Source organism: Durio zibethinus, unplaced genomic scaffold, assembly GCF_047325235.1.
Source record: "Durio zibethinus cultivar Kanyao isolate XHJ-2024 unplaced genomic scaffold, ASM4732523v1 HiC_scaffold_294, whole genome shotgun sequence".
Classification (NCBI taxonomy): Eukaryota; Viridiplantae; Streptophyta; class Magnoliopsida; order Malvales; family Malvaceae; genus Durio; species Durio zibethinus.
The window spans coordinates 31,402-46,333 of record NW_028322917.1 but is presented as its reverse complement, the minus strand read 5'-3'; the positions used below and the strand labels follow the sequence as shown (position 1 = coordinate 46,333).

Genomic DNA, 14,932 nt, shown 5'->3' with positions numbered 1-14,932 from the left:
AATTTGAATTTGATCCGATCAAAATAGGATTTTAGAAAAGGATAGGATAGGATTATTTTTAGAAATAAGGAATAAAGAAATGATGGATAAATACAAGCGATCTTTTCGTAGGCGTTTGCCCCCGATCCAATCGGGGGATCGAATTGATTATAGAAACATGAGTTTAATTAGTCGATTTATTAGTGAACAAGGAAAAATCTTATCTAGGCGAGTAAATAGATTGACTTTAAAACAACAACGATTAATTACTATTGCTATAAAACAAGCTCGTATTTTATCTTCGTTACCCTTTATTAATAATGAGAAACGATTTGAAAGAAGGGAGTCGACCGCTAGAACTAGAACCAGAAATGAGAAACGATTTGAAAGAAGAGAGTCGACCGCTAGAACTACTGCTCTTAGAACCAGAAATAAATAGGCTTACCCTTCAATTGACTCAAAATTATCAAACGTAGACTGATGCTTTATTCAAAAAATCTGATAATCAAAATTGTCGTGTCGTAAGAAAAAAGAAATAAATAAAAGAATCGAATCGGGTTGGGGAAGAAAAATAAATTTTTTTTTTTTTTATTGAGCGTCTTCGCTCATCTTGTTTTCTTGTTTTGATGACCTTATCAGAATTTTTTTATCATATTAATTTCTACTCTACCTCCCTCGAGTTCATTCTCGAGGGAACCCCATTTCATTTAAAGCATTTCGGTGGATTCCTTCCGATCTCCTTATTTTATAATCTCGTTGGAAATCATATAAAGACAATTCCTATTTGAGATAGCTATTTGTGCAAGTATTTTACGATTAAGAAGCAACTGTTTCTTGTACCGATTTTTTATTAATCTACTATAATTATAGGATACCCCCATTCCTCGAATTCCTGCATTTATTCGAGTGATCCACAAACGACGAAAATATCTTTTTTTCCTATCTCTATCCCGATCAGCCGAAACCAAAGCTCTTACTCTTTGTCTCCGAGCTATATATCCCTCTTTCATTCTGGTCATTGAATAAAAGAAATTTTGATGAATAACTAATTCTTTCTTTCAGTTATTCTTTTCTAGTCTATTAATAACAAAACGGATTCTTCCAATGTATAAAATAAAAATTCCAATGGCTTTTGCTACTATAACCGTCCCGCCCACGATTTTTCCTTTTTTCTAGGCATTTCATTTCGCCTTGAAATAAGAAATTGTATTGATACTAGGTATCAAAAAAAGCATATTAACTAAAATAAAGGAGTAAATAGAAATGGATAAATAAATAGTGGGTTCCATCGTTTCTATGGTTACTTCTTAAACGGTGAGGTCCCCTCTATACACCGGAGCTCATTCCTTCATTTAACATTTAATTGGTAACTTGTACAGTTCACACTCTTCGGCTCTACTCATAAATTTTTCAGTAATAGATCTTTCACAACGAGATCTATCTTATACAGTAACGGTATGTAATTAGGAGGATTAATTGGGTAGCTGACCCTGTTAGTCCGTTCTTTGCAAGAGTCGAAGCATAATCTTTTTGCTTTTTAAATAGGATTTTCCCCGCTTAATGGATAAGCATTTGCTACCAATGGGGAATTTTTAAAAAATTCCAAGATTGGATTTGCGCCAATGGAAACCATAAATTTCATACACAATAGAAGGATATGGTAGATCTATCTTTTTTAGATAGTGAACGGAAGAACCCCATTCTATTCACTGGTACTGATCGTTGATACTGAAAAATTGTTTCCTTTTTCTCAGCCCATGATCTGAACAAGTCGCACATACACCCTAGTACATCTTCCTCGGCGCTGAGGACATCCCCGAAGAGCAGGGGCTTTCGTGACATTTCTAATTGGCTGTCTTGCATTTCTAATAAGTTGTTTAATAGTTGGCATGCTGAATCATATACAATCATATACATAATAGACTGGTTTAGATCGATCCTAACCAGATGATTATGAATTACTTCTTTTTCTCTTTAATAGATTAATAAAATATTAATCTATTAAAGAGAAAAAGAAGGAAAGGAATAAGAGGGATTAAATCAATCTAAATCAAAATTAAATGGTGTTCCATTGTCGTCAAATGGTGGTCTTCCATTGCCATTGTCGTCAAATGGTGGTCTTCCATTGCCATTGTCGTCAAATGGTGGTCTTCCATTGCCATTGTCGTCAAATGGTGGTCTTCCATTGCCATTGTCGTCAAATGGTGGTCTTCCATTGCCATTGTCGTCAAATGGTGGTCTTCCATTGCCATTGTCGTCAAATGGTGGTCTTCCATTGCCATTGTCGTCAAATGGTGGTCTTCCATTGCCATTGTCGTCAAATGGTGGTCTTCCATTGCCATTGTCGTTAACTAGTCTCCATTTTTTATTCACTATAGGTTTGTTATTCACTATAGGTTTGTTATTCACTATAGGTTTGTTATTCACTATAGGTTTTTCATTCACTATAGGTTTTTCATTCACTATAGGTTTTTCATTCACTATAGGTTTTTCATTCACTATAGGTTTGTTATTCACTATAGGTTTTTCATTCACTATAGGTTTTTCATTCACTATAGGTTTTTCATTCACTATAGGTTTTTCATTCACTATAGGTCTCGATTCTGTACGCACTATATGATCCACAATTCCATGATCTTTGGCTTCTTTTGCTGACATAAAATTATCTCTTTCCATGTCTTTGTTTATAACCCATCGGGGCTGGCCCGTTCTTTGTACATAAGCCTCTATGATGTCTTCTTGCATTTTCATTACTTCGTCTGTTTCCATGACCCAGTCTTTGAAGCCATCATCCTTAAGCATACTAATAGGTTGATGGATCATTACCCTGATGATATAACATACTTCTAACTCACATAATGAGGCGAGAAGAATAGCTATAGAATTGAACAACCGTACAGGCATTTTTTGCGCATTGCATACGGCTTTACAATTGCATACGGCTTTACAATGGAATTCTCTTTTTTCTTTCATCGAAAAAAAGAGAAAATATAGAGTCTATTAGACCCAGATTAATAAATAATCCAATTACCATCCTTCTTTTTCTTTTTTTTTCGGAAAAGTTTAAAAATACTATGATGGCTCCGTTGCTTTATATATTTATTTCGTCTGTGATTCAGCAATCCCAAAGTTTCTTTTTTTTTTTGAAAAAAAAAAAAGAAAGAAAAAAAATAGTCTTTTTTTTTTTCGTACTCTTTCATAACATAAATATTGTTAATAGCCTCTGGTAGGAAAAGAAAAAAAGTTTGTGACGCCTGAGATGGGCCCACGATAGCTAAGATCAAATTGGAAATGCCCCTTCTCTCATACTACTCTTTCGATACATAATCTAATATTTTTTTTTGAAAAAAAAAAAAAGAAATAAAAAAAAAATTTCATATCGAATTCAAAGTGCCATGCTATTATTACTTACTAATTCATATTTCATATGGCGAAGGCATAGTCTTCTTTTTTCTTTCCATCAATAATAAAAAAAAAAAACTCATTGGCGCCGAGCGTGAGGGAATGCTCTGCGTTTGGTAATTTCTCCTCCGACCAAGAGAAAAGCTGCGATTGAAGCGGTCAATCCCATGGCTAGTGTATGCACATCTGGTTCCACTGCTTGCATAGTATCAAAAAGAGATAATCCAGATACTATCCCTCCGCCAGGAGAGTTTATAAAAAAAAACAGGTCTCGGCTATTACTCTCTATACTGAGATAGATCATAATACCCGCAAGTTGATTCGAGGTCTGGATATCAAGCTCTTTGCCCAAAAAAAGCAATCTTTCTCGATAAATTCGGTTGATTAGGATAAAATTGTATCCCTTAGTAGCCGTACAGGCACCTTTTGATGCATACGGTTCAACAAAAATTGCGAAAAAAAATCAATGTGTAGATTCCAGCCATCCTTTGTTTTTTCTAGTCGGACCTTTCTAACTTCTAATTTCTAATGAAGGGGCTTTTTCTTACATTTTTTAAATAAAATGAAATTTAAAATTAAATTAAAGAAAGATGAGTTTTGGCCCGTTTTCCTATAATATAGAAAAAATTCGCTAAACTTATTGCACAAACTTTTCATTGATCCATTTTTTTTTCATTGCGATTCAATCCAAATCACGATGTCATTTTCTTGTTCCTGAATGGGGTTCGTCAATTTTTTATTCAATTTTTTTAGGTTTATGCTCTACTCCGAGTAAAGATCTGCCCGATTTTTATTTGCACATATAGGACAAATGACCCAATACCACGTCTTTTTGCTATGATTTCATTTCCTTTTTTTATTTTAATTTAATTCCTTTTTCTTTCATGTTTTTCGCCAAATATTCAACGTATTTCCCATATTATTCGATTGATTAACAGTTTGAAATCGCTCTTATTTATAATTAAAAAAAAAAAGAAAAATTATGATTATGATATAGGTGGTAATCATAAATATATTACCAATTGGGTTTTTTCTAAACGGAGCCTGGATACTTCATTTTATCAGTCCAACCAAGCCAACCATAAATCATTCTAATTGAAAATATTAATCTGGATACACCCCCATGAAATGGATCTCTAATTGCACTTCATTACACTTCCCGCTACAAATTTTTGATAATTCAATCAATCTTTTTGGGGCGAAACAGGGGATATCTCGATCGGGCGAGAGAACGGGGGAATCCCATATGACCCAATATATTTGACAAGTCGCACTATATGTCAACCCAGCTTGCATCGTTATCTCCCGGAACTTGAAAAGGAACTTTTGGAATACCAACAGGCATAAAGTAAAAAGAATGTAAAATTATATTTCGCTTTGATTGTGGAAGCGTAATACGTAATGTAATACGTAATAATGGTCTTATCTTAATAATATGTAATATTATATTTCACTTTGATTGTGGAAGCGTAATACGTAATGTAATACGTAATAATGGTCTTATCTTAATAATATGTAATATTATAATATGTAATATTATATTTCACTTTGATTGTGGAAGCGTAATACGTAATGTAATACGTAATAATGGTCTTATCTTAATAATATGTAATATTATAATATGTAATATTATATTTCACTTTGATTGTGGAAGCGTAATACGTAATGTAATACGTAATAATGGTCTTATCTTAATAATATGTAATAATGGTCTTAATAATATGGGCCTTTATCATATTTTATACATAGATAGACTAAGGCCATAAAATAAAGAAAGGCGGAATGAATGAAAGAGAATTCTTACGAATAGGTCCTTTGAATGATGAACAAATAGGGATGCATTCATTCATAAAAAATAGGATCAACCCCCATTGCGTATTGATACTTATCGAGTATAGAATAGATCTGCTTCTCTTTTTTCTTCTGAGCCGAATTCTTCCCTTATTACTAATGGAATAGAACAAACATTAATCCTTTCTCCGAAAGAATCCACCGAAAAGGGGAGGTATTCCAATGCAATAAAGTTACATAGTGTCTATTTTTCGTTGATTTGATAAAGGGGTATTTCCATGGGTTTGCCTTGGTATCGTGTTCATACTGTCGTATTGAATGATCCCGGTCGCTTGCTTTCTGTTCATATAATGCATACAGCTCTGGTTGCTGGTTGGGCCGGTTCAATGGCTCTATATGAATTAGCTGTTTTTGATCCCTCCGATCCCGTTCTTGATCCAATGTGGAGACAAGGTATGTTCGTTATACCCTTCATGACTCGTTTAGGAATAACCAATTCATGGGGCGGTTGGAGTATTACGGGGCGGACTATAACAAATCCGGGTATTTGGAGTTACGAAGGTGTGGCCGGAGCACATATTGTGTTTTCTGGCTTGTGCTTCTTGGCAGCTATCTGGCATTGGGTATATTGGGATCTAGAAATTTTTTGTGATGAGCGCACAGGAAAACCCTCTTTGGATTTGCCCAAGATTTTTGGAATTCATTTATTTCTCTCAGGAGTGGCTTGCTTTGGCTTTGGCGCATTTCATGTAACAGGATTGTATGGTCCTGGAATATGGGTGTCCGACCCTTATGGACTAACCGGAAAGGTACAACCTGTAAATCCAGCGTGGGGCGTGGAAGGTTTTGATCCTTTTGTTCCGGGAGGAATAGCCTCTCATCATATTGCAGCAGGGACATTGGGCATATTAGCGGGCTTATTCCATCTTAGTGTCCGTCCGCCCCAACGTTTATACAAAGGATTACGTATGGGAAATATTGAAACCGTCCTTTCCAGTAGTATAGCTGCTGTCTTTTTTGCAGCTTTTGTTGTTACTGGAACTATGTGGTATGGTTCAGCAACTACCCCCATCGAATTATTTGGTCCTACTCGTTATCAATGGGATCAAGGATACTTCCAGCAAGAAATATATCGAAGGGTTAGTGCTGGGTTAGCCGAAAATCAAAGTTTATCAGAAGCTTGGTCTAAAATTCCTGAAAAATTAGCTTTTTATGATTACATTGGCAATAATCCGGCAAAAGGAGGATTATTCAGAGCGGGTTCAATGGACAACGGGGATGGAATAGCCGTTGGGTGGTTAGGACACCCTATCTTTAGAGATAAAGAAGGGCGTGAACTTTTTGTACGTCGTATGCCTACTTTTTTTGAAACATTTCCGGTTGTTTTGGTAGACGGAGACGGAATTGTTAGAGCGGATGTTCCTTTTAGAAGGGCAGAATCGAAGTATAGTGTCGAACAAGTAGGTGTAACTGTTGAGTTCTATGGTGGCGAACTCAATGGAGTGAGTTATAGTGATCCTGCTACTGTGAAAAAATATGCTAGACGTGCTCAATTGGGTGAAATTTTTGAATTAGATCGTGCTACTTTGAAATCCGATGGTGTTTTTCGTAGCAGTCCAAGGGGTTGGTTTACTTTTGGGCATGCTTCGTTTGCTTTGCTTTTCTTCTTCGGACACATTTGGCATGGTGCTAGAACCCTGTTCAGAGATGTTTTTGCCGGTATTGATCCAGATTTGGATGCTCAAGTGGAATTTGGAGCATTCCAAAAACTTGGAGATCCAACTACAAGAAGACAAGTAGTCTGATGCAAGATTGCTTTGTTATTTTTCGCTTCTATTTTCTGTTTGTGATTTGACATAGGCTGCTGTAAAAATCTTGATTAAAATCGCTGCCTTTTCTTTGATTCTTGTTCTTTCGTTATTTTATTCGGGAGATGATTCTAAATAAATAGGTACGGAAGCTATAATTGTAAACCACGATCGAATTTATGGAAGCATTGGTTTATACATTCCTCTTAGTATCTACTCTAGGGATAATTTTTTTCGCTATCTTTTTTCGAGAACCGCCTAAAGTTCCAACTAAAAAAATGAAATGATTTTTCATTATCTCAATTGAAGTAATGAGCCTCCCAATATTATATTGGGAGGCTCATTACTTCAATTAGTCCCCGTGTTCCTCGAATGGATCCCTTAATTGTTGAGAGGGTTGCCCAAAGGCAGTATATAAGGCGTACCCAGTAAAACTTACAAGTAAACCAGATATAGAGATGGCGACTAAAGTTGCTGTTTCCATTATTATATAATTATATAAATAATATATATAAATATAAATATAAATAATATAAATATAAATATAATTTCAAGATCACAATGGATCTATGATAAGATCGTTTATTTACAGCGGAATGATATACAAAGTCAACAGATCTCACTGAATACAAAATAAGATTTATGGCTACACAAACCGTTGAGGGTAGTTCTAGATCTGGTCCAAGACGAACTGTTGTAGGGGATTTTTTGAAACCATTGAATTCGGAATATGGTAAAGTAGCTCCTGGATGGGGAACGACTCCTTTGATGGGTGTCGCAATGGCTTTATTTTCGATATTCTTATCTATTATTTTGGAGATTTATAATTCTTCCGTTTTACTGGATGGAATTTCGCTGAATTAGATTCACAAGAACCACGAAGCCTCGCTTTTCAATACAAAAAGTGAAACTTTTAGTTCTCGGATTTTTTTTAGCCCATTCTATTTTGGTAGTTCGACCGCGAAATTTTTTTTGTTTCTGTATTTCCGGAATATGAGTGTGTGACTTGTTATAATTGATCCTATTGATAGTACAGAAAATGGGTCTGTCCTCTTGATCGAGATAGTTTTATCCCGTCGGATAGCCATTCTAGTATCTGGAGCACGGAATATATGAAATGGATCACGAAGTATTCGAACTATGATTCATACTTAATATTCAAACCTCGCGGCCGGACTCAAAAAAAAAAAAAATTTTCAAAGAAAGAGGTTTTTTATTTATAAATCGAGAAATTTTTTCTTCTTTCAAACTCTCATTTAGTTTATGCTTATTTTGATCAAAGGACAAACCTTTCTTTTCTTTGTATTTTTATTTATTATATCTATTCTATTCATTGAATAAGTGATGATCCAATAATTCTTACTCAAAGAATCTTTGGACTTAGTTTGAAGGTTTTATTGAATCATCGCGGTTCTGGTATGAATCTGAAGTTTCAATTGATTCATAGGGTCTTAACAAGAGAATTCCTATTAACAAATAAAGAAAACAAGAATAAAGCCACATTCCATATAAATAACAAATCAAAGCAAAGAAAAAGAAAAGAAATAAGTAGGTAAATAGAAGATTCAAGAGGCCTGATCAACATAAAGACGAATGCGCCGACTTGATTTTTTGGCATTATAATTACAACTACAAAAAAGAGCTTTCGGATTTTTACTCTTTTGTGTCTTCAGATAAAATTGAATGAAAAGATTAAGAAGTTTCAAACTTTCTATTCCATATCCGTTTCAGCTATTATTTGGGTGTTTTTGTTTGAGCTGTACGAGATGAAATTCTCATATACGGTTCTCAGGGGGGGAGTCCTCTTGGTTTACCTATCTCAATAAAGTCTATGATTGGTTCGAAGAACGCCTCGAGATTCAGGCGATTGCAGATGATATAACTAGTAAATATGTTCCTCCTCATGTTAACATATTTTATTGTCTAGGAGGAATTACGCTTACTTGTTTTTTGGTACAAGTAGCTACAGGATTTGCTATGACTTTTTACTATCGTCCAACCGTTACTGAGGCTTTTACTTCTGTTCAATACATAATGACTGAAGCTAACTTTGGTTGGTTAATCCGATCAGTTCATCGATGGTCGGCAAGTATGATGGTCTTAATGATGATCCTGCACGTATTTCGTGTCTATCTCACTGGTGGTTTTAAAAAACCTCGCGAATTGACTTGGGTTACAGGCGTGGTTCTGGCTGTGTTGACTGCATCTTTTGGTGTAACAGGTTATTCCTTACCTTGGGACCAAATTGGTTATTGGGCAGTCAAAATCGTAACAGGCGTTCCGGAAGCTATTCCGGTAATAGGATCGCCTTTGGTAGAGTTATTGCGTGGAAGTGCTAGTGTGGGACAATCCACTTTGACCCGTTTTTATAGTTTACACACTTTTGTATTACCCCTTCTTACTGCTGTATTTATGTTAATGCATTTCCTAATGATACGTAAGCAAGGCATTTCTGGTCCTTTATAGAGAATATAGACCATAGCTATATTGTAACCAATCATTTATCTTATTACTTGCCAATCATTTATCTTATTACTTGGGGGAGGAACAATAGTATTTCATTGCTACAAATATGGATTGTTGAAAAAAAAAAAAAAATAAGACATGTATTTGGATATTTCCTTTCAACTCCACAATATTCTATTATTTATTTGATATGACATGAATAGTTGAAGGGAATTCCCCGAAGAGAAAATGGATTATGGGAGTGTGTGACTTGAACTATTGATTGGGCCATGCAGAAATATGCCTTTATCTGCTACATTGGAATTCACAACCAAATGTGTCTTTGTTCCAACCACCGTGTAAGCCCCATACAAAGGATAGGCTGGTTCGCTTGAAGAGAATCTTTTCTATGATCAGACCTGACGATGTCGTGTATGAACAGGGCTCCGTAAGATCCAGTAGAATAAGTGATTTGGCATAATGCAAATTAGATTTTATTTATTTATTTTTATTTTTTTTTTACTTTCTTATCTTAATAGTATGAAAATACATTCATTTCTTCTGCATCGACCCGATTTATTATTATTATACTATCGGAGTGAAACAAGGGATCTAAAGAAGAGCAAAGGCTAGACTATATTAGTAACAAGTAAATCCTTTGTATGTAAAAAATCTCGATATATTTTTGGGATAAAGGTGAATCGCAAGGCCTAAGACGACCCAGAAAGCACTTGATCACGATCAACTTTGTACGCCTACTTGGGTATTGAGCATTTACCTGTAAAAATGGCATTCCTTGGAATGTATAGTTGCAACTTCGTAAAATGGAATCAGGTAACTTTTTTCTTACATATGAAATCATTCATATATGTGTGGATAACATATAGATTCATTTTATATGTATCCGTTTGTATCCATTTGATTCGATTGATTTTTGCTTGAGCCGGATGATGAAAAATTATCATGTCCGGTTCCTTCGGGGGATGGATCTAGAAAAATTCACCTATCCTAATAACAAAAAAACCTGACTTGAACGATCCTGTATTAAGAGCTAAATTAGCTAAAGGTATGGGTCATAATTATTATGGGGAACCCGCATGGCCCAATGATCTTTTATATATTTTTCCAGTAGTAATTCTCGGTACTATTGCTTGTAACGTAGGCTTAGCGGTTCTAGAACCTTCAATGATTGGTGAACCCGCGGATCCATTTGCAACTCCTTTGGAAATATTACCTGAATGGTATTTCTTTCCTGTATTTCAAATACTTCGTACAGTACCTAACAAGTTATTGGGTGTTCTTTTAATGGTTTCAGTACCTGCGGGATTATTAACAGTACCTTTTTTGGAAAATGTTAATAAATTCCAAAATCCATTTCGTCGTCCAGTAGCGACAACCGTTTTTTTGATTGGTACTGCGGTGGCCCTTTGGTTGGGTATTGGAGCAACATTACCGATTGATAAATCCCTAACTTTAGGTCTTTTTTAAATTGAATCAATTTTAAAATAAAATATCATGATGTGCGTATCTAGGGAGTAGTCACTTCAAAGTCAAAGTGAATTCTCCCTAGATACATTTATTCAATTCTGGTCCCAATATATGGATTGTGCTGAAGGTTCAAAATCCATTTTCGTTTTTTTTTTTTTTTTCTAATTTTCTAAAGTAAAAAAAAAAAAAATGAAATAAATCCTAAATCCAATGGATTTAAAATTTTGGTAAATCAATTTCGCAATGCTTTTCTACTTCTTTTCTAGAATGCCCAATATTTGTTTTACATCTTCTATGCGAAAGTGTTCAATTTTCATAAGGTCTTCTTGACTGTTATTCAAAAGGTCCAATAATGTATGTATATTGGACTTTTTGAGACAATTATAGATCCTGGGAGGCAATTCTGATTGGTCAATAAAAATATATTTCAATGCTATTTCTTTTTTCTTTTTTCTTAGTTTAGCTAATCTATCATGAAAAGGAAAAAAAGGTAAAGTAACGTTGTGTTGATTGTTTTCTAAATGTAAGTTTTCTTCTTCCGCATCTAGAAAGGGAATAAATAAATCATTCCGAGAGGCTTCATGAAGTGCTTCTTTAGGAGTTAACTTCCATTTGTCCATATTTCTAGAAAAAGTATCTCCTGTTTTTCATTATCATTCCCATAACAATGAATACTATGATTCGCATTTCGAACAGGCATGAATACAGCATCTATAGGATAACTTCCGTCGTGAAAGTTCTTTGGCGTTTTTATACCGTATCCTCTATTTCTCTCGATTTGTAATCCAATACACAAATCAATTGGTTCGGTTAGGCTAGCTATATGCTGTGTATTATCAACGATTTCCACAGAAGGCGGTAAGATGATGTCTTGAGCAGTTACATATCCGGGACCCTTGGCACAAATAAAGGCGTTACGAGTTCCATACAAATTACTTCTCAATACAATTGCTTTTAAATTCATTAAAATTTCATGTACTGATTCTTGAATACCTACTATGGTAGAATATTCGTGTGGTATTTTCTCAGATTTTGCACGTGTAATACATGTTCCTTCTATTTCTCCAAGCAAAGCTCTTCGCATCGCAATGCCTATTGTGTCGGCTTGGCCTTTCATAAGTGGAGACAGAATAAAGCGTCCATAATAAAGACGCTTACTATCTGTTCTTGATTCAACACACTTCCACTGCAGTGTCCGAGTAGAGACTTTTACTTTCTCTCGAACCATAGTACTATTATTTTATTTGATCAGATCATTGAATCATTTATTTCTCTTGAAATCTCTTTAGTGTTTATTTCTACACACGTTTTTTTTTAGGAGGTCTACAGCCATTATGTGGCATAGGGGTTACATCCCGTACGAAACTTAATAGTATACCACTTCTACGAATAGCTCGTAATGCTCCATCTCTTCCGAGACCAGGACCTTTTATCAGAACTTCCACTCGTCGCATACCTTGGTCTACTACTGCTCGAATAGCATTTCTCGCTGCGGTTTGAGCAGCAAAAGGAGTCCCTCTTCTTGGACCCTTGAATCCACAAGTACCGGCGGAGGAAGAAGAAATTACCTGACCCCGTACATCTGTAATAGTAACAATGGTATTGTTGAAACTTGCTTGAACATGAATAACTCCTTTTGGTATTCTACGTGCACTTTTCCGTGCACTACTGCGCCCATTCCTACGTGAACCAACTTTTGGTATAGGTTTTGCCATATTTTATCATTTCATAAGGATAAGTCAGAGATATATGGATATATCCATTTCATGTCAAAACAGATCTTCTATTTTTATTTGTTCATCGCTTTCTTTAAGATTAGTTTCTTTTCTTTAACTTTAAGGAGTTCTTTTTAGAATAGAAAGATTATCCTTGTCTCTGTTTATGTCTCGGGTTGGAACAAATTACGACAATTCGTCCCCTCCTACGGATTAGTCGACATTTTTCACAAATTTTACGAACGGAAGCCCTTATTTTCATAGTTGTTATTCCTTAAATTTTTCCGAATCTACTTATTGGAAGAAAATAAGTTTCTTGAAATTTTTGAACCTTGAATTGGATCCCCCTGAAAGGAATCTTGAAGTTGAAAAAACTACCTAATCGTTCGAATCCTTGTTGCGGAGTCTATAAATTATACGCCCCCTGGTTGAATCATAAGCACTTACTTCACTTTTGTTGACTCTATCCCACGGTGGTATACGTATAAAACTCGATCGGACCCTTCCTGAAACATAACCTAGAATCAGATCTTCATTATCTAAAGGAATCTGGAGTGGACGTGATTCACTAATTAAACCTCCATGAATCCATTTTTGTTCTTTTATTCCAGGTAAAACTTCCTTGACGTATCAACTACTGTAGGGCAGGAGGAGTTCTATTAGACAACCCGTGCTTTTTTTTTTCACAAATGGAAAGTTTCGGATTCGGATACAATTCGGATGTTAGACAGATTACCATATATAACACAAAATTTCTCCGCCGATTCCTTCTAGTCGAGCCTCCCGGTCTGTCATTATACCCCGAGAAGTAGAAAGAATTACAATCCCCATCCCGCCTAAAATTCTAGGAATTTGTTGATAGTTAGAATAGATTCGTAGACCGGGTCGACTGATCCGTCGTAAATTTAAAATAGTTCTATATGGTCCTTTCCTATTCCTTCTATGCCGTAGGGTTAAAACCAAAAAATATTTGTTTCTTTCCCGATGTTTCCTTATGTTATCGATAAAACCTTCTCGTAAAAGTATTTTAACAATGTTTTCAGTGATGTTAGTAGATCCTATTCGAATCGTTCCTTTTCTATTCATGTCAGCATTTCGTATAGAAGTTATTATGTCAGCAATAGTGTCCTTACCCATGGTAAACTAAAATTATTGTTGCTCCCGAATTTTGATATAACCAACATGTTCTTTTTTTTTTTTTACTTAGTAAAGGTATATACGTGAGACACAATCTACTAATTAATCTATGTCATTTAAATACTCTAATTTAAATACTATAACTATATTGAATTGAGGTCTCGTCTTATAATACCTCAGGAGCTAATGAAACTATTTTAGTGAAATTTAACTGTCTCAATTCCCCGGCGATCGCACCAAAAATTCGAGTTCCTTTTGGATTTCCTTTTTGATCAATGACAACTGCAGCATTGTCATCATATCGTATTATCATACCGTTGTCGCGTTTGAGTTCTTTACAAGTACGTACAATTACAGCTCTGATCACTTCTGATCTTTCTAGAGGTGCCTTTGGTACTGCTTTCTTGATCACAGCAACAATAACGTCACCAATATGAGCATATCGGCGATTACTAGCTCCTATGACTCGAATACACATTAATTCTCGGGCCCCGCTGTTATCTGCTACATTCAAATGGGTCTGAGGTTGAATCATTTTTTTTAATCTCTTCTTTCAATGGAACAAAGGACGAAGAAAAAAAGAAATATTGTTTGTCAAAAAAAAAAAAAAAAGGAAACCCGCAATTGTTTTTTTTATTCCCAAGACTTCTTTCCTTTGGTTCTATATTCCTATCCTGAAATAATGAATTGAGTTTTTATAGGCATTTTGGACGCCGCTATTGAAATAGCCTTTCTTGCTATATTTTCGGCTACTCCGCTCATTTCATAAAGTATTCTGCCCGGTTTAACGACAGCTACCCAATACTCGGGAGATCCTTTCCCCGAACCCATACGTGTTTCTGTAGATCTTACCGTAACTGGTTTGTCTGGAAATATACGTACCCATATTTTTCCACCACGGCGTACATTTCGTGTCATTGCGCGGCGCCCCGCTTCTATTTGTCTAGATGTAATCCAAGCGGGTTCAAGTGCTTGAAGAGCATATCTACCGAAACAAATGCGATTACCTCGATAAGATATTCCTTTCATTCTTCCTCTATGTTGGTTACGAAATCTGGTTCTTTTTGGGTTATAGTTGATGGTTGTTTATTAATTCCATCTCTACTACAGAACTGGACATGAGAGTTTCTTCTCATCCAGCTCCTCGCGAAAAAAATGACTAAAAAA

The 14,932-nt window shown here is 35.3% G+C and overlaps 1 protein-coding gene across 1 annotated transcript; it reads left to right on the top strand.

Annotated features, from left to right (window-relative positions):
* Nucleotides 1–7,578: 7,578 nt before the first annotated feature.
* LOC149508856 (cytochrome b6) lies at nucleotides 7,579–9,689 on the top strand. The gene is made up of 2 exons (XM_089757800.1): nucleotides 7,579–7,979; nucleotides 8,805–9,689. Exons 1-2 carry the CDS (start codon nucleotides 7,974–7,976, stop codon nucleotides 9,444–9,446), a joined length of 648 nt encoding a protein of 215 aa, XP_089613926.1. The 5' UTR covers nucleotides 7,579–7,973; the 3' UTR covers nucleotides 9,447–9,689.
* The last annotated feature ends 5,243 nt before the right edge of the window (nucleotides 9,690–14,932 follow it).